This window comes from Pyxicephalus adspersus, chromosome 2 (assembly GCF_032062135.1).
Source record: "Pyxicephalus adspersus chromosome 2, UCB_Pads_2.0, whole genome shotgun sequence".
NCBI lineage: Eukaryota > Metazoa > Chordata > Amphibia > Anura > Pyxicephalidae > Pyxicephalus > Pyxicephalus adspersus.
In genome coordinates, this window is record NC_092859.1 from 160,047,518 (window position 1) to 160,068,230 (window position 20,713).

The following is a 20,713-nucleotide window of genomic DNA, read 5'->3' on the forward strand; positions in this document are numbered from 1 at the left end:
AATCAACAGGATTTGTATAGCACCAGCATATTGTGTAGCGCTGTACAATAAATAGGGGTTACAAATGACAGGCAGATACAGACAGTGACACAGGAGGACGAGAGGACCCTGCCCCGAAGAGCTTACAATCTAGAAGATAAGCACGGATAGAAATTCTTACAATTTTCTAAAGCAAACATTTCACTTCAGAATAATCTGTGTGAAAGTCAGCAGACACTAAATACCCCATAAATTGCCCCCCCAGTGTGACCGGTCACCAATAAGATGCAGCAATACGATTTGCATTGCAGGATGATAAAACACAGTTATTGTAGAACCCAATGATGGGAAATGTCTAAGATGCCCATTAGCCACCCATCCAATCCTATGCAGCATGGCAGCTCTTCTGGGCAGGATCCTCTCCTGTGTCACTGTCTGTATCTGTCTGTTATTTGGAACCCCTATTTATTGTACAGCGCTGCGTAATATGTTGGTGCTATATAAATCCTGTTTATTATTTTTATTATTAATAATAATAATAATAATAATAATAATAATAATAATGGATGTGGGGGTTCAGATTGAGTGATTTGAGGTTTGCCCATAGGACTTTCAGGTGGTGTTCCATCTGCCCAACCACTTGATGTAAATACAAAAGGCGGTCACTAGGGGGCATCCTAAGCCACACTTTTATTTCCAAACCTTGAAGCAGAGAATAAATAGAAATCTAATGATCTGCAAGCAAATCATATCCATAAATACAGATAAAAGCATGCAGCAGCTTGTAACCTCACTGCATACAGTGAATGTTACATACAGAGTGAATGATTGGTGCAGCAAGTCTTCTCTAGTTTGTATCTATGGATGGGGCCGCCTTGTGCAGTATATAACCCACTGCTCCTCATCTCTCCCAGACATTCCAGTCTTGTGTGGGGTTCAATGAAAGCTAAAGGACATCCATACAGAAAAATATGTGTGAATGTGGGGGGTGAGCAGTCGTTACAATGCATCACATTGGTAACGGGGTCTGAGCTGTCTTCTCCTCCAACAATCTGCTTTGGGACCACCCTATAGGACAGGGGTGTCAAACTCTGGCCCGTGGGCAAAACCTGGCCCGCAACATCCTTTTTTTTTGGCCCCCCAAAGAAATCCTAAATATAAACTGGAGCTGGCCCGCCTTGGATTTTCATAGAAGAATATTATTATTATTATTATTATTATTGTTAGTCTGTGCAAAAAGGTTACCATTAAAATTTAACTCAGAAGGCTACAAATAGAGAAAGAGGCAGAAGATTTTTTCCTAAATAAAATTTTTTAAAAATTCTTATGGCTCTTTCTCTATTATAAGCTTGTTCCAGATTGAATGTGAAGCAAAACCTCTTTGTTTCCATATGAAAAGGGTTTATATCCAATGGGAAGGAAAAACTTCAATTTTTTCAATAAATTTCAGGGTTGGGCCGCGACTTTGTGTAAGTTTTGAATTTTGGCCCTCTGTGTATTGGAGTCCGACCCCCCTGCTATAATACATTTCTAGTCCCCAGCATATAGCACATGATGGTAGTTTTCAAAGCTTTTCCTTTTCTTCATATGGGGTATGGGGATTGGAAAACCCAAAACACACATGTGGACTCTACAACGTCTCAGCTGAGATTGCTGGACAAATCAAAGCTTCTAGAAGTATCTGGAAACCCCAAAACAAAAGGTACGAGTGATGTTCCAATGATAGGACAAATATATCTTATGGGTCAGCAGGCCCCCCACAGGGAGGGCTGATACCCCTCAGGCCCGGGGTCTCCAATCAGACACACAGCCTGTTCACAGACCTTGGGCTGCTCAGTGGTTAGCACTCCGGGCTTTGCAGCGCTGGGTCCCAGGTTGGAATCTCAGCCAGGACTCTATCTGCATGGAGTTTGTAGGTTCTCCCCGTGTCTGTGTGGGTTTCCCCCTGGGTACTCCGGTTTCTTCCCACATTCCAAAAACATGCAGTTAGGTTTATTGGCCCTATCTCAAAAATTGTCCTTAGATTGTATTACTGACATATGACTATGGTAGAGACATTAGACTGACATGACTATGGACTTTGTACAGCGCTGCGGAATATGTCAGTGCTATATAAATACTAAGCAGAGGAGAAAGGGCTAACAAAGTCACTTCCTCTGAAGGTGGGCTAGCTAAGAACTCGCCATCTTGTTTTGTCAAATCCAACCAACTACTGACAAGCTCACCATGCCCAGCACCGATGGACCTCAGGGAATTCAGGGGCCAGAAATACTGACAGGTGATGTGATACACCTTCTGCAACAAGGTATTTCCAACATTTGTACCCATATCACATTCTTGTTGCTCTCTGCATGGAATAGTAGAATCTGGGAAGCAAAAAGTGACAGCGCTACAAACCAATCAACCTTCCCAGTGTGTTGTTTTCTCTCTGTAACACATCGGCCCCGATTTATTAAACCTCCCCAAGGCCGGAGAGTATACACTTTTATCAGTGAAGCTGGGTGATCCAGCAAACCTGGAATAGATTTGTCAACTGCTATTTGTTAGCAAATATTTTCAATACTAGACTAGATCCATTCCAGGTTTGCTGGATCACCCAGCTTCACTGATAAGAGAGTATCTTCTCCGGCCTTGGGGAGGTTTAATAAATCGGGCCGATGTGTTCAAATCTTTTGTGAGCCTTTTCTATAGGAAACAATTAGTATGAATCGTGTTTATAATTATATTGTCTCCCCCCTTCCTTCTCCATGGCACCGCATGTTGGGTGATAGTTGGGTGTTCCCTGGCACAGCAGTGTTGGCTTTGGGTGCTAATAATTCTGGGTATCGGTTGTCTGAATTAACCCTTAGAAAATGGTTAAGGTGGATCGGTAGGCCAAACTTTTTTTTCAAAATTTTGGTGAATTTCCTCTAACTTTCTTTTAAAGCGAGCTTATCACCAGGATTCTTACTTTACATATAAAGGTAGAGGACTCTTTAATATAAGGGAAAAATCACCGCTCCCCTTTATGTCTTTATGGAATGGAAGCGCAGAGCTTCCTGGGCTTCCTCTGCGCCAGGACAAAGGAGGATTCCGGGATGACACGGTTCCAGAAACCTCTGTAGGGATCGGCGGAAGTAAAGGCGAGCTTTTTTGTTCCACTTTAACTTTCTTTTGTATCTGTGGTCCAGGAAGTGAAGGAAAATCTCCCCAATGATACACAGACAGGAAAAGATAAATCGGCATCATTTTCACCTTTCTGTTCTTGTAACTTTGTATTAATGTCAGACATAAAGGGTTAATTATTTATTGAGAAAACGATTACCAGCACAATCTGTAAAACCACCAGAGAACGCTTCGTGCCAGCTTTGTTCAGATGAATGCAGCTTGAATACCATGAATGTCCCAGCATTGCCATGTCATGTTTATTGGCTGATTGCCAGAGAAATGCAAACACCTGAACACCCATTGCATGGCCAAAGGGTGACAATTAGGCTACGTACACGTCTCAGGGCTGATATCCGATGAGAATCTGGCGTGTGTACAGCGCTCATCATCCGTCGTTCCAATGACTGTCCTGGAAGATCCACAGACGAGGAACAAACGTAATGGAAGTGAAGGGGAGAGAGCACAGCGGGGCGCCGCTCCATCATTCTCCCCTGTCCATAGACCAGAATGGCGCTGTATGTACAGAGCTCATTCTTTTGTCATTGGAAAGGATCGTGAAAGATACAATGACAATTATTGTATGTCTGTACCCAGCCTTAGATTTTTATTAAAAAAATATTATTTAAAAAACAATAGAAACACCACATGAATTGAAGGGGACTTTCACTTGGCATGAAAGCTGTGCACTTGTATTGAATGAAGTGAAACTCTCCTGACTTTCCTAGCAGGTAGGTGAATGCCTACAACCCAATGTCCAATACATCCCATATTGTAATCCATATTCAATGTTTCCTTCTCCTTCCAGGTTCTCGCTTGGTGTTTATAAAGTTTATTTATAAACCTAAACATTAATGTCTCAGGATACACTTTCATCAGTGAACCTGGGTGATCCAGCAAACCTGCAACAGGTATTTGGTATTTGCTAGCAAATATTTTGAATCCTGGACCAGATTAATTCCAGGTTTTCTGGATCACCCATCTTCACTAATGAAAGTATATCCTCCCCAGCCTTGGGGAGCTTTATTAAATCAGGCCCTATGTACACATATCAGATTAGGGTCTGTGGCCCCAGGGGTGCCATGGGCACTGCAGCACTGCACTCTCTAAACAAAGTACAGATATTAATACATGTGGGGCCACAATAACATCCAGAATATTTCCTTGTAGAGTGTAAATATAGAGGATTACTTTGCATAAATACACCCTACAGATCTCTGTTACAGAAATGTTCTAACAATTAGGTGAGCACATAGCAGGCGTCAGGAATTGTACGGAGCCTAATGCTGATACAATGTCCATATAGGGCCCGGAGGGCCGGCAGCCTTCTTGGATGTTTACAGGGATCTGGCACACAGAATAAAGCAGCCGTACTCCCGGAATGAGATCCCTGTGGCTCTGACCAAGGTGGGATTTGTAGTTCGGAAGAATTCAATGAAGAAAAAGCTGTTATAGAGCCATTACACACAATGCAACTCTATAAGGAAGGTAACCCCACCAACAATATTTATATCCTGTATCTATCAATGTATAAAGGACACCTACAGCTAACAACATTTTAGGAGGAAACTTCTGTCTGTGCCCCACCCCAGTCAGCTCATCGTTCATGTCCGGTCATGTGAAAAACTATGTGCACCTCATAAAAATGGTTTCATCTTTCAACACCTTTACATGGAAAACAATTATTTTCATTCCTACGGATAAAGAAGATATCAGTCAATAAAAACAAAAGTCTTTTCAATCTTCTGTTCAACAAAACTATTGCACCCACACCATGCTGGTATTTCCAGGGTCCCCCCATGTTAGAAAGGTTGCTTGGGGTCTCTTTATAACATGGGGGACCCTGGAAATAACTTTCAGGTCCTCAGGGCCCCACTTCTATATTTATTAAATCCACAGATCACAGTATATTAGTGTGATGGTCAGTGGGATGAATTCCTCTTACATTGCTGGCCAGTGGGAAGAATGTCTCCCTTACAGTTAGCCAATAAGATTATTGGGGTCACTTGAAGCGGACCTAAACTCAACATTTTTACTTTACATAAATGAGTAGTCCACCCTTATATGTAACAACAAAATTGTATTTATTTTTATTTTTTTAATGAAACAGCACCATTGCAGCGATGAAGACTGAATGGGAGCGCAGAGCCTCCTGGGACACCGAGCATCCCGGGAAGCTCTGGGTTCTCCTTCTGCACATTCCTCATCTCCGGCATGCGCACAAGGGGCGTTTCTTCCACAAAGGGGAAAGAGATGCCGAGATGCATGCGCAGTGAGATCGTCTCTTTGCAGTGGGCACCCTCACCCGATCTCATACCTGTGCTGTGCCAGATCGGATGACGTAGCATGAAGATCGGATGAGAAGATGGCAGCGCCGGGTGCTACATTGGCAATAGGACGATGGGGAATTGGTTTGAGGGAAGGTCCAGCGTCATCGAGGGATCTGCGGGATTAGTTTCACTGACCTGAGAAGTGCAAACTGGTCTTTGCTCATGGAACCCCCAGCAACCTCTGTATTAGAGGATTAGTTTACCTAAACCTAATATTATAACGATTGGTGGACACCCGAGGACAGATCAGTGGATTAGGCATTTGCTTCTGTAAGGAATGCACCATTCAAACATGGAAATGTCTCCTGTTGCCTTGTCTATAAAACAGCTCCCGAACCCCACAATGTCACAGCAAATAGGTGAATTTTGCTGCAGAGATCACCCGGAGTCCTTTGCACACTCCTGTGTTATCAGTGCACACAAGCAGATCTGCTGCCAGTTATGTTTGTCTGACTGTTACAATCGAATTTGCAAAGATTTAGAAGCCCCAAAGCACAGCACAAACATAAAATATTCCTGAATGATGATGTCAGCGCATTCACTTTGGTGTGTAGACAATCCTGGCTGGAGTGCCAACCTACAGGAACAGCCATGTACACAGCACCCATCACTACAGTACAATAGTTAGCATTCACAATTCTGACGTTGGCTGGTTGTATAGTAAATATAGAGAAGTCTCCCGGTGCCGGCTTTGTCCCTTATTCACCTAATATGCCAGAGACTTCATGATCATTCACATCTGCCAACATTGCTAATCACATCCAAGGAAAATTCATTGATAATGTTTTATTTTAGATTGACTCCAGATTTGAATAAAAATCTGCCTTGTCCAATATTGTCTCCCCGCACACCAATAGGCGTATAGATATTTAGTTGTTATAACATTGTGATTGTGATGTGGCCATAATTGGTGAAGTGTATTCCTGCCAATTATAGCACCGACTTGTAGGCACCCCGCAGTGATGACAGATCCAGGAACCTGGCACCTCTGCATCCCCTGCACAATCTGGACACACACTGATGTTATTTCTGCCCCTGGTGTCTACGGCCCTGCAGCGTAAAACCAGAACAAAAGGTCACCAGGAAAATAAGAAAATCGGCTAAATATTTTGACTTTTTCTTTTTTGGGGGTTTATTTCTGCTTTAATCACTATTACTGGTAAGCATATAAAATACCTGAAATAAAATATTCATTTTTGGGTTGAAAGATTTAAAACATACCAATCACCGAAATGTTTACTATACCTAAAAGAGTAGATAACCTTTCTATATAATGTAAAAATGATCTTTTTTCCATTAAATCATCACTAAATAGGAGCCCAGATACTCAAGTCACATATCCCAGGAGGCCTCTGGCTGCTCCTTGTGCGCATGCTTGATCTTTCCTGCAATAGGAATTAAAGTGCAGATTGCATGCGCAGTGAGATGCGCACTCTTTTTTTGCCCTTTTACAGCAGACTAGGTCACCTGATCTCATCACTGCGCGGTGCAAGTTCAGGTGACGTAGCCATGAGGAACACATTAACCGACCCCTGCCAACAATTTTTTGACTTGTACCACATCCTCAAATTTATAGAAGATTTAAACTCAAGTTTTTTTTTACTTTACATAAAAGTACAAAAAAAACTTTAATTTAAAGTAAAAATGTTTATTTTTTTTAATAACAACACACGATTTTTATAAAAAAAAGGTGCCGCACTTGCCCCTTTTGTCTTCTGCTGCAGCGATTAAGACAAAATGGGACCACAAAGCCTCCAGGGATACCTACGTCACGATCCTGGGGGGCTCTTGGCCAATCTCAGGCATGCGCAGAAGGAGCCCTTTCATCAATGGAAACAAAAATTGCCGATCTCACACATGAGCAATGAGATGAGCAATCTTTTTTCCCAATCTGTCACCCGATTTCCCGCCTGTGCAGTGCAAGATCTGCTGACGCAGGAAGAAAATCTCGGAAAAAGAAAGAAAGATATCGGCACCGGGTGCTTCCTCTTATACCGGGATGACACAGGACCCAAATGAAGAAACCTCCTGACAGATCTGCAGGATTATATGTAAGTGTGATATTTTGATTTTGAGTTTAGTTCTGCTTTACCTGCATATAAAAATATAAGGTCCCTATATAGAGAAAGGGATGATAAAGGTACTGATATACAAAGATAGTTTGCAGTTTAAAACATAAACTGAAAATTAGTAATATCACATGAATCATTACGATTTATCAAGGGCTCATACGGCCACTGGACAGAGAGCTACTACCACACAAATCTTACATTTTAGACACTTTTTCTGAAGCCTATGACCAGGATGAAAGGATTTTTCACTCAACGCGTTTCGCAGAACTAGTCTGCTTCTTCAGGAAGTTGTACAAAGTTAGGTAGTGCAGAAACAAACTGAAAGATTTGGTGGCTCACATGACTCGGAAATCAGGAGAATTCAGCAATAATAAGCGGATATGTCTGTTCCTAGATGTAAATACTGGATTTACTATTTCAGGCTAGTTTCCTCATTTATGTTTTATTTGAGCTGAGCTGCACTGCACATTAACCAAATGAAAATATTATTATTACATTTATTTCAATATAATAATAAAAATTTGTGTTTTTAGACTGCAAATTATCTTTGTATATCAGTACCTTTATCATCCCTTACTCTATATAGGGACCTTATATTTTATATGACATAGCCATAAGAAGAAAGAAGAAGGCAGCACAAAACAGGATTCCAGGACAGCGCAGGACCCGAATAAGGATACTGCCAGAGGGATCTGGAGGAAATAATGGTAAGTGGGATTATTTGTATTAAAGTTTAGTTTCGCTTTAAACATTTGTTAGCAAATGTTTTGAATCCTAGAGTAGATTCATTCCAGGTTTGCTGGATCACCCAGGTTCACTGATGAACGTGTATCCTCTCCAGCCTTGGAGAGTTTTAATAAATGTAGCCCTATAGTCTGATTGTAAGTGAAAGTTTGTAGACGTGCCGCCGACAAGCTGGAGAGATGCCTGCAGACCAGTTGGCACGTGTAGAAACTCTTTCCAGCATTTGTCAGATACAGTATATCATGCAAACCTGCAGTTTTCCCTCCAATCACTGTATCACGAAGGAATGGGATGAGTCGAACGCTTTATTACTACAAGTCACAGTCACAAAATGCAATTTTTAAATGTGCTTTGTAGTGTCACTCCTCTACAGCAGACTACTATTGCAATGACCACCAGGGCTCTATCTGCATGGAGTTTGTAGTTTCTCCCCGTTTGTGTGGGTTTCCTCCGGTTTTCTCCCACATTCCAAAAACATGCAGTTAGGTTAATTAGCTTCCCCCCAGAAAATTGTCCTTAGACTGTGATAATGACATAAGACTATGGTAGGGACATTAGATTGTGAGCTTGTATGAGGGACAGCTAGTCACATGACTATGGACTATGTACAGCGCTGTATGATATGTTGACGCTATATAAATACAAGATAATATTAATAATAAGTTTATTCACATGCAAGGAAATGTAGGAAAAAAATGATTTTTGCATGTATGCTTCACTTTCCCTAAACTAAATGAAATATCCTTGGAAAATGATAATTCTCTTTGCTAAGTGAACAATGTATATATTTCTAATATGAAAAGCTCCAGGCAGTGATCACCCTTTGCACTTGCAGGAACTGTTACTAAAGTTTACATTATTAAGATTTAAATAATGCATTTTTCTTCCTTGTTGATGTGTGGTTTCACTCTATCTGCTTTCTTATTGGCTGCAGTGTGTGATGGACATCCCTGCTGGCCAATAGGGAAGTGAGAAGAGGAGGGATGAAGCACACAGTATAAACCCCCAGTCATTGCTTCCTCTGATGAAACCCCCAATGTTTGGGGTAAGGTGTTGTCGGTGGGTATTTGCCAGGAGACCCTGAACGTTTTGGAGCAGAACACGAGGTTAATAGAGTAACACAAACCAGCCGGCTGTACAACACCAGCAGTAGAATCAACAGATGTGGCTTCCTTCCTGATAACATAAAACTCTAAAAAGCACCACACCTACCCCGGGAAGAGCTGTGCCTGGCTTCCAGGCCAATCAAATGACGAATCAGTGCTCTGTGTAACTCTCTAACATCCTGAGAATATTATAAACAGTTTTTATATAGCGCCAACATATTAGGCAGCGCTGTACAATAAATAGGGATTGCAAATGACAGACAGATACAGACACAGGAGGAGGAGAGGACCCTGCCCCGAAGAGCTTACAATCCAATGATATAATGTACAACACTTCTCAGAAAACTGGCAACACTCCGATTCCCCTCCGACTTCCTCTTAGATTGTAAACTTGATTGCTTCGTTTTAGCAGACCTTCTAACTACAGGGTACATGGAAGAAATATAAATTATTAATAATAAATTCTACTTATCAAGCACCGATATTTTAGGCAGCGCTGTACATTACATAGGAGACAGATACAGACAGTGACGCAGGAGGAGAGGACACTGCCCCAAAGAGCTTACAATCTAAGAAGTGAGGGATGTAGCGCACACTGGACCTGATATGATAAAGTTATTATTTATTAAAGATAATCTATAAATCTTAAGCAAACCCGGAATGGATCTGGTCCAGGATTGAAAACATTTGCCAACTATTAGCAAATTGCAGGTTTGCTGGATCACCCAGGTTCTCCCATGATAGTCTGTCTACAAAACACTTGATTACATACCGGGTGTCATGATTGTGGTATCTATGGCATCCTCCAGCCATTCCCCCTGTAAAACAGACACAACCTGTATGTTAGTGATGTACATGGCATTGTATACACAGGTAAATCACATGAAACCAGACAGACATGTACATTGCTGTTGCTGCTGGTCATCTATGGCATTCTTATATCCTCACTGACCCAGGACAATAAACAATTTATTTATTTGGGTTTCTGACATTAATATAAATAGATAATCGGATTCCTTTAATAAGAGCTCCTCTACAAGAACAAAACTTTCACTGCAATTATCCTCCAAGTTACTCTGCAGTTTGACTGAAAAGCTGTAACCCTGTACGGTGCTGAGAATTTAGGTAAATCGGAGCAATGAGAAGATCTCTGTAGCCATGGTTACCTGACAGATTTTATTTTTTCCCAGATACAGAAAATCATAACTGGCTGCAGAATGAGGATTTATATTAAAACGAACCATCTGAGCTGCAGATTGTTATTTCCTAATTATCCCTCAACACAAATGACATTCAAAAATAATCAGAAACAGGAACAATGCTTTCCGGTGACACCACACCTTCCTACAAATCACCTGAGTTATGGGGTCAGAGGGGCTCCGTACTTTTGCCATGGAAAGTCCACTTTACCATCAAATTGCAAAAAACTTCACAGACGTCATATTTTATACAGTTTTGTGAATCTTTTTTTTCATTATTATTATGTATTTTTATAGCGCAAACACATTATGCAGCGCTGTACAATAAATAGGGGTTACAAATGACAGACAGATACAGACAGTGACACAGGAGGAGGAGAGGACCCTGACCAGAAGAGCTTACAATCTAGGAGGTGGGGGAAGTATCACACAATAGGAGGGGGATATGGAATGGTGGGAAGTAGTGTTTGGGGGTCTCAGGGGACAGGTAGGGGCAGATTTTGGAGATGTTGCGTAGGTGAAAGTGACCGGACCTGGAAATGTTCTGAATATGGGGGGTAAATGAGAGGGCAGAATTGAAGACAAGGTGCATAAGGAGGTGTGGGGGGCGGATACCAGTGTTATAACAGTCATGAATATGTCAGGGGGAGATTTGGAATGGGGGGGGTGATGAGTTCGGTTTTAGCCTGACAACACAACTTGGTGGCACCAAATGTTTTATTTTCTAACTAGTTTGGGACCTGGGGGGGTATTTTGTATTGCCCATCCCTCGGGACACATGCATGGCTGTAGTTGCACCTTCTCTGTGGGTCAGAGCCCCTGGCAGCAGTTATCGCAGCAATTATGGGAATTGAAGTTTGATGCCGCTGACAATGAATATTGATATTCCTAAGCCGATGTGCTCAATGATTGGAGGATCTTCATATTGGCCAATTAGGTAACGATTCTTCTTTCACATAATTGAATAATTGATGCAAACTTTTACTCTATTTTCCCTCTAAAAAGAAATAATCGTTATAGTTATCATTGTCATAGAAACTCAGTGCAACAAATTTGTATTGTAAAATGTGAAAATCTAATTTCGTCCGGAAATCACTGAAATAATTGTAACAAAAACATTAAACATCTCACGAGCTGTATGGAAGCACAGAAATTAAAATTTAAAGTTATTAGTAACATTTCTCTATTTATGAATCAGAGAATCTGACATTCCCTCAGACATTCCTCCATGGGAAACTTCCAGGTTTATGTGTTTCAATAGCAGTAATTGCTTCCCTCCAGAGATTGTCAGATTCCCTGATTTATTTATAGACCCCCTTGTATTACATTTTTGCATTATTGAAAATAAAAGCTTTACAGACAATGCCCCCAGCATATAAACTCAGGAGGAGTCAGGTCACAATCCTCACTGAACCAGCACACAATCATATATAAGTCTTATATAAAGCGCTGGTATCAGTCTGTGTAGAGGCTGCTGGTGGTATATTTCTGGCTGAACACTAGAGGGCAGCAGAGAAGGCGCAATGGCAGTGTCTATAAGAAAACTACATGTCCCATGATTCCTTGCAACGTGTCATGGAAGGGCGTGGTCACCCTTGTAGTCTCACAATGGGGCGGCTACAAATGATGACATTCTGCATGGAGCATGAATTGTAGTCACAGCTTTAAGAATCTGCAGATGTCTGCATGGAATAAAAGAGACATATGATGACTCATTGAACATATTTTTAAAACAATAATAGGAATAAATCAATTTTTATTTTGCCTTTTAAAAAACTTTATTGTTAATGATGATATCTAAATATACAGAACGAGGACCACGGAGCTCTATAAATCCTCTGGTGTTTAAATGGAGTTTTGCAAAGTGCAGCTGAAGTCAACAATAGTGTTTTTTCCCTCACTTCCTGTTCACCAAACCCAACGCAGAGTGAAAGGAAATCCCCTTTAGTTGTCACCCCCTATTCCTGTGCTGGATTTTCCCTCCAGGTCACCAAAAAGAATAAAGAACAACAGGGGGTGTAACCCCATTCACTTACCAACCTGTAACCCCAGGTTCCCCTGCCAACCATGGAGGTCCCCCCCCCCCCATGGCATGGACATCCCACCCTGGGGCAGCTCATATATCCAGACATTGGTACCCCCATTGGCACCCCCCAGGGGTGGGGGGTTAGTAATGCAGCCAAATAATGACTGAACACAGAAACCAACCAAAGAATCTTAATATCCCCCCCCCCCCCCCCCCATAGTCCTGTCGTTTTTTATATCTGATTTTTAGGATTTCGCCTTTAGTTTCCCTATAATCCTATAGGAATGTTGTGACCTAAATCTGCCCATTCATGCAAAGATCCCCACTATTACCCGGGGAAAGGAATGGGATTTCAGCCAATCAGGTATTAGCTTACAAGCATCAGCTGACACACGGTTGCCGTAGGTTACTGCACTTTGGGCATCAATATTTCCTCATGGTACTTCTTTATTTGTAGCAGAGAATTCAAAAATAAGAATAAAAAAGTTGAGGTTGTTATTTTGAACAATCTGCATGTAAAACCTGAGGAAGCACGAGTCAGGAATATTAGAACTCCGGTGTGCGCGCTCCGTTCATACTGAAATCCTTAATCAGGACAACAGGCAGAGAGGTCGGGGATGGCCGCAGCCACCATTCTCCTATTCCATGCCTGAAGGAAGAGAGGGCAAGGGAGGGGCGATGATTCACTCTTCTGAGTCATTCACCGGTCTCTGGGGTATATTCAGCCTCACTCAATATAAACACAAAGACTTTATACAGCGGCTGAGATACGCAGCAGGCAAACATGATGAAAGGAGAGCAGAGCTCCCCCTGCTGGTGGGAAATATAAATACGATAACATCACATGATCTTCATCAATATAAAGATTCTGTGTGTTCTGAGTGAGAGCCGGCGGTGCAGCCGTATCGCATGGAGACCCGTGCAGTGTGCCCAGCCGACATCCGGCACTGCAATATAAATCATTGCAAGGAATGCATTTAATGTTGAGGAAGATTGGCACCACAAAGCCCAGCGGTGCCTCACTATGCATTGTGGTGAGTGCAGAGTGGCCGCATCGAGCTCCAGCTTCCATTGGTGCATTGCAGTAACGCATGCGTCTTTGCAGAAATTATTGCAATAACCAATGAAATGCGTCGGTGACCCGGGGGGTAATTTAAAATGCACCCCCAATGGCCCTAGTGATGCGTTGCCATGCGTTGCTGCACTTTGACGAGCACGGCATGCAAAATATTTCTCACATTACATGGAAGGTTGCAGGCCCCGGGATATTAATAATATTAAACAGGATTTATATAGCACCAACATATTACGCAGCGCTGTACATTACATACAATGGGAAGACGCGCAGTGACAGGAAGTTGTGAATGAGCCATAAAGAATTCTAAATACAATGAGACACCCCGACCCCTCGGCCTGTGAGTGAAGTGACCCCTCGGACTGTAAGGTGACCCCTCAGCCTGTGCGTGGGGTGACCCCTCGGCCTGTGAGTGAAGTGACCCCTCGGCCTGAGTGGGGTGACCCCTCGGACTGTAAGGTGACCCCTCAGCCTGTGCGTGGGGTGACCCCTCGGCCTGTGATCCCAATTCATGTCAGACCTGACCCACCCTCCTATCCATCCTTTTATCCTTCGCTGTATATATGAAGAAATCAATGTTACTGAGATGCAGTCCCCCCTGCCCGGCGCTCTGTGTGAATATCACTTGTCATGTGCAATTTCACATCACTATTCACCCAGAATTCTGACAGTGCAATATGGCGGGAGAGCAAATCACCTCACCATGACATGCGTCACCCACCGCGCCTAAACAAGCCACGCCCACCTTTCATTTACCGATCCGCCCCTTTTGGCTTCAGATTGTCTACCATTGGCTACATGAGCTGTCAGTTCTATCTGCGAACATCCTCAGCAGACGCGAGGAAGTGGGCGTGTAGTGGGAGGGGCTAGCCCTCCATATAATTGCTGCAGAGCCGCCTCCTGTAGGTTCTTTTCGGGTGTTCTCTCTCACCGAAAGGAGCGGTAGCAAACATTCATTTCGCTTTACGCCTCGTTCGCCGACTCTCCACCATGGCCTGTACTCGGGTTTTCTTTGACGTGACCGCCGATGGCAGCCCTATAGGCCGTGTGATTATGGAGGTAAGTGAAGGCTTTGAATGAATGGCGGGGGATACAAAGGCTGGAGTCACGTGGTGCTGGGCATGTGGGGTGTTTTTTTTGTGTGTGGTAATGGCTGAGGATTATCCCAGGGAATAGGGGGCTCATAGGCGGCCATGGGGCTCACCTGTCTGCTCGTTCTCTCCCCCTCCCTCCCCCCCCCCGGTATGTGAGGCGGCGGCTCTGCAGTGGCGCGCGCTGCTCATTGCGGAGATGCTGCAGTGCTGGCGACAGCTATGATCAGGTAAACCGCTCAGCCATTGGCTAATGATGAACAGGGCGTGTCCTGTCAGCTGGCCCCGCCCACATGCTGTCAGGGAGGGCGCGGAGTCCATTTTAGGATGTTCGGCTTTATTCTCCTCATAGAAAATGTCGCCTTTACTGTCTCTTCCTGACTGATGAAGGCCCGCCCCCTGCCGGGCGTCCTGTCAGCGGGTGGGGGCTTCATGTGTGACAAATGTGAAATATGGTAAAATGTCAGCTTTAAATTGCACCCATCCCCCACCTAATACCCCTGTGTGGTAAGCTGCACAATATGGGGCCCTCTAATGCCCCTGGGTGGGGTTGAGGGGTAATCTGGGGTCCCCTGGGGCACATTGATAGTTTCTTCATGCAGAGTCTTCTCAGAAGGCAAATTCAAGGGGCAATAAAACCTACCCCTGGTGTGGGGCATCTCCTGCCCTGTAGGGGCTAAACTCTTATCCAGGGGGCCCTCTGCTCATGCTGCGCTCCTGCTATGTTTGCTGTATCAGCATTGCATGGACTTGGTTGCCATTGGTTTCCATGTCGCCCTCTGGTGGATGGCAATCTTTGTACCCGGTGAAGGTCGCCCCTCCCATGTGGATGCTGCTGGGTGCTGCCGAAATATAAAACTGGCATTATCTATGGGTGCTGCCCCCTCCCCCACCCATCTGAGCTGCCCCCTAACTTTGCTGCATAGGGGGAGGATGGGTTCCCTTCATACCAACCCAGGAACCCATTGGCTGCCCTACATTTTCTGCCCTTTTTGCCCCAGGGGTGATTTATACCCCTTGGTGTGTTGCCAGTGCTGAATCCTAAATTGGGCGACTCCCATACATAGCCAGGCCGATCTGCAAATCCCCCCCCCCCCCCAATCTAATTGTTAATCATGGTGACCGGACCTGGAAGTTCTTCCAGAATATTCCATGCAATCTGCAGCTCAGGTGAATCTTGGCTTTGATATGGGGGAGGGCAGCAGCAAAGTTTCTTTTAACTTTTCAGATGTCAGAGCTGTGCCCATTCACTGAGACATTCATCGTGGATTCCATGAACTTTGATTTTTGGTCCAATCTCTAAAATGGGGGGAGGGGGATATTAATAAAAAATGGAATATTGGTCAGTAATTCCCTGTGATCAGTAGGGGGCGCTCGCTGGTATTCAGTGTGAATGTTGGCACTCCCATCGCCTGGCACATGTTGGCCCCTCAGCTGCTGATTGGTTGCCCGGCACTAACAAACGTTCTATAACGAGCCTACCAATCATTTCCAGTAGTTGGCGCTCTCATGGACCGGCGTACGGCCAAATATCTGCAGTAGGGGGTGCAGAGGCTGCGATTGGATGGCACAGCGGGGTCATTGGAATGTATTTCAGTATTGGGCCCCCTCATGGGAATTGATCTGCTAATATCTGCAATGCCTGCACGATGTCCTGTGGTGGTGCAATTCATGCAACGAGTGCTGCAGTCCCTCAGTATGCTGACAGGGGGCGTTATGGCAGATTAATGTTGGGGGATGGAGGGTCTGCACCAGTGGCTGCATTGATGATGTGATTGCCATGCGGCCCCCATACACCGCAGACTTTTCATCTTTCCCAATCTGTGTGACAAATGTTCCTCAAATAAACATTCACCGGTGAATCACTGCTGCCTAATCGCCCCCCTAATCACATAATCTGCCCGGAACATGTGCAACCGCTCCTCATGACCTCCTATTCAAGTTATGTACCACATGCCGGCCTAAGTCACCGACATTCCATCCCCCCGCCGGCACCAAAGTCTCCCCAATCCATCCTCCTGTAACGATTGTTAGAAATGTTCTGACTGCGGCTTTTCTTCTTTTCTTGCAGCTGAGATTCGATGTTGTTCCAAAGACCTGCGGTACGTATCTGACTTTGTATTGGGGTGAATGAGATGCGGATTTGGGGGAATCTTTTCACTTCATTATCTATTGTTATTGGCTCCTGAAATTTGTCACCTTGGAGATTGGCGCAATATTGCAGTAATGTCTCTGCAGTCACGCCAGGCAGTGAATGGGTTAAAGCGCAGGCAGGTATTACATTCACCTGATGGTGGTTCTAAGTAAACAGAACTTGGTTCTGATCCAATAATGACAAGTTAGAATTCCCATGGACCTGGGTAATGCTGGATGGTGAGGGCCAGGATTTACCAGATTTGTGGGCTGCAGGCGGTTCTGGGTTGTGCACGGCATGGAGTTGTTACTCCCCGGCGCTTCTAGCAGGGTGCACCGCCCAGCACTGGGTATTCACCCGGGTGTTTTGGGAAGTTACTGAAAGGCTGCCACCCGGCCTCATGTCTGAGGGGGAAATGATGAATGACAGAAATTCTTCATTTGGGTTTTACTCAAACTGCAGCTTTGTAAACTTCACCAATAAAGCCGCAAATCTCGGGAAGTCGTCTGAATGTTGCGCTCTTGGTGAGGATTTGGTGTTCAGGCTGACAGGAGGAATAGCAGAGAGCACAGACATGTCACAGGAGGGCAATCCCTGTTCTAAATATTGGGGCAGCATGGTGGCTCAGTGGTTAGCACTCCGGCCTTCGCAGGGTCCCAGGTTCCAATATCAGCCAGGACATTATCTGCATGGAGTTTGTAGGTTCTCCCCGTGTTTGTGTGGCTTTCCTCCGGGTACTCCGGTTTCCTCTCACATTCCAGAAACATGCAGTTAGGTAACTGGCTTTCACCTTAGATGGCCCTCTGTGTTTGGGGTAAATGGGGCGCTGATATCCGGGGTTTGGCATCTGCTGGCTGAAGATTAATCTGACTTTTCTTTACTTGCAGAGAATTTCCTTCAGCTGTGCACCGGACAGAAAGGATTTGGCTACAAAGGTTCCACCTTCCACAGAGTCATCCCAGGATTTATGTGCCAGGTGGGTTCTCTTATGGCCGCACAAAGCCGAAACCTCGGTCTGTAATATAATCCAACGTCCCCCAGGGTCCCTATTACAGGGCATTTATATAGCACCAACATATTACGCAGCGCTGTACAATAAATAGGGGTTACAAATGACAGATACAGACAGTGACACAGGGGGAGGAGAGGACCCTGCCCCGAAGAGCTTACAATCTAGGAGGTGGGGGAAGTATCACACAATAGGAGGGGGATATGGAATGGTGGGAAGTAGTGAGGGTTTAGGAGACAGAAGAAGACGGGTAGGTGAGGGGGAAGCGTTGGGTTATAAATGAGCAGAAAGTAGGAGCAAGCTGAATAGGACGAGGAAACCATTCCAGAGAGTTGGGGCAGCTCTAGAGAAGTCTTGTATCCGTGCGTGTGATGAGGTTATGAGTGAGGAAGTCATTAGTAGGTCATTGGAGGAGCGGAGAGAGTGGATAGGGGGGGATTTATCAGGGCAGAAAGGTAAGTGGGGCAAGACCTGTCAAGTTTACAATCTAGAATCATCAAACGTTATTGAAAGGCAAGCTTGGTGGTTTGTATCTTCTTGTCTGTAGGGTTACTTGTACTGAGGAGCTGGGCCATCATCCAGCAAAGTGTGGGAATTTTGTATCTGCCCCTATTGCAGAATTGTCTATAATGAATTGATGATTTTGTCCCCCTGACAGGGTGGAGACTTCACCCACCACAACGGAACCGGTGGAAAATCAATCTACGGAGCAAAGTTTGCCGATGAGAACTTCGCCCTGAAGCACACCGGACCCGGAATTCTGTCCATGGCAAACGCCGGCCCCAACACAAACGGTTCCCAGTTCTTCATCTGTACTGCACAAACCTCTTGGTAAGTCGAAGGGGCAGATTTATCGCTTGGTTTGCACGCTTTGTATTTGTGCCCCAGGATTGGGTAAAATCTTCACTTGTTCAGAATGTATCTGAGGGGCCCCTGAAGACCTCGGCAATCATTGCACACCGATATCTGCTGCATGCCGGGCAGAGTGATGTGGGGACCTAGAAATGCCGACCAGATTCAGTGATTGCACCGCATGGCTCCATCCATGTGCCTCCTCTGTTATTGGGTAGATTTATTGCCCCAATTGGGTCCCATTCTACAGCCAGGGGCACTTGGCATAGACAGTCCCTGCACCTTGTATGATTCATTCCATTGACCTCCATATTGCTGTGCTGGGGGATGTTCTAATGCAGCCATTGAAGTAAATTCAGTGCTGGATTCATTTTGCTGCAGGTCGATGTGGTGAGCTGGGTTGGTTGTCGCTGTGGTGAGCTGGGTTGGTTGTCGCTGTGGTGAGCTGGGTTGGTTGGGGTCAGGCTGGGGAATATCGGCCATGATTTCTATACCTCGTCCCTGATTCGTTCGTTCTCGGTTGCAGGCTTGACGGGAAGCACGTTGTGTTCGGCACAGTGGTGGAAGGATTGGATGTTGTGAGGAAAATGGAAGCCTGCGGCTCTCAGACAGGAAAGACAAATAAGAAACTTGTGATTGCTGACTGTGGCCGGCTTTAAGGAACTTTCATCACCTTCCTCATAGTCTTAACATCACAGCATTCCTTCTCAACTTCGGAAATTCTTCAGTCTTGGACGCTCTCTGGAGTTATTGCATCTTGTACCATCCTTGTTTTGTTTCATTTTTCCACATGTTCTGTTCTTTGCAGAACACAATCAGAATAAAAGATCTAAACAAATACTGTGTCCTTTGGTTGATTGCATTATGTGGGGGTGTAAATATGGAGCGTCGTGTGGACTGCTGGTCAGCAGATGGCCCCTGGGACTGCATATTACATTCACTGTCTCCCTGTATTCTGATTGGCTCACACATGGGCAGAGCTTTGTATGCAGCTTTCATCTTCCAAGTAAATCCTAGGCCGAGAATTCGCTGATTCCATAATTCTATCTTGGGAGAATCGCACTTTACTCATGGAGCCGCTTCCTAAACCAAGCACTGGCCCCAATGCAATATTTTATTCAGTCTTCTGCCAGTTGCTGCCCATCTATCATGCATGTAGGTTGTATTGCATCTTGGGCAGCACAGTGGTTAGCACTCCAGCCGTTGCAGCGCTGGGTCCCAGCTGTGAATCTCAGCCAGTACATTATCTGCATGGAGTTTGTGGGTTCTCACATTCCAAATACGTGCAGTTGGGGGTAATTGGCTTCTCTACAAAATTGACCTTTTTATTATTACACAGTATTTATATTGTGCTATTACACAGTGCTGTACAAAGTGCAGTCATGTCACACTGTAATAATGACAATGGTGGGGAGATTAGATTGTGAGCTCTGAGGGACAGCTAATACCACGACTCCTGGCTCCTCCTGACCCTGGAACCGAAATACCAACCGAAAATGAGAAATTACAAAACTGTAATCCTCATGGGAATCAAACCTTTCGTTTTAAAGGACAATCTGCCTTTTCAGCAAACCTTGGCACCTTATTCAGGAACGCAGAGGAAATGCACAGCTTGGTATGGGGCGGCCATAGCTTAGTGTGCGATGACGGTGGAGTTACAAGTTTATTCACCTGAGCCCAGGTAAACTGCAGATTAGTTTCACCGGTGTTGTAAAGTAATATTTCATCATTCCCCACACAGTCCTATACAGAGCACTGGGCTCTCAACACAACCAATAAGAGTCCAGGCTAACTCCTATGGTTAGTTGTGGCGTCTATAAGAGACCAAGCATATGGTAATGCTATAAGAAATGTGTTCATATTGTAATGCTGTGCAAATCTTTTGGCCCCGGTCCGATGGGTCCCTGAGAGCCAATAATGAAGCAGCCAATCCCCTCACTGGTTATAGCTGG

General features: G+C 44.6%; 1 protein-coding gene and 1 long non-coding RNA gene across 3 annotated transcripts in view; one reads left to right on the top strand and one right to left on the bottom strand.

Moving 5' to 3' along the window:
* LOC140324813 (uncharacterized) overlaps positions 1 to 20,713 on the bottom strand; it is a 47,377-nt gene that overhangs the window by 1,823 nt on the left and 24,841 nt on the right. The window contains exons 5-6 of one of the 2 annotated variants that reach the window (XR_011919574.1): positions 10,148 to 10,193; positions 5,128 to 5,566 (exon numbers count right to left, since the gene is read on the bottom strand). This is a non-coding gene — a long non-coding RNA (uncharacterized lncRNA). Of the gene's footprint in view, positions 1 to 5,127; positions 5,567 to 10,147; positions 10,194 to 20,713 lie in introns of those variants that run through there. The other variant, XR_011919573.1, reaches the window with a different exon arrangement.
* On the top strand, positions 14,576 to 19,599 carry LOC140324812 (peptidyl-prolyl cis-trans isomerase-like). The gene is made up of 5 exons (XM_072402932.1): positions 14,576 to 14,734; positions 16,838 to 16,868; positions 17,788 to 17,876; positions 18,568 to 18,740; positions 19,288 to 19,599. The coding sequence occupies exons 1-5, from the start codon at positions 14,666 to 14,668 to the stop codon at positions 19,418 to 19,420; spliced, it is 495 nt and encodes a 164-aa protein (XP_072259033.1). The 5' UTR covers positions 14,576 to 14,665; the 3' UTR covers positions 19,421 to 19,599.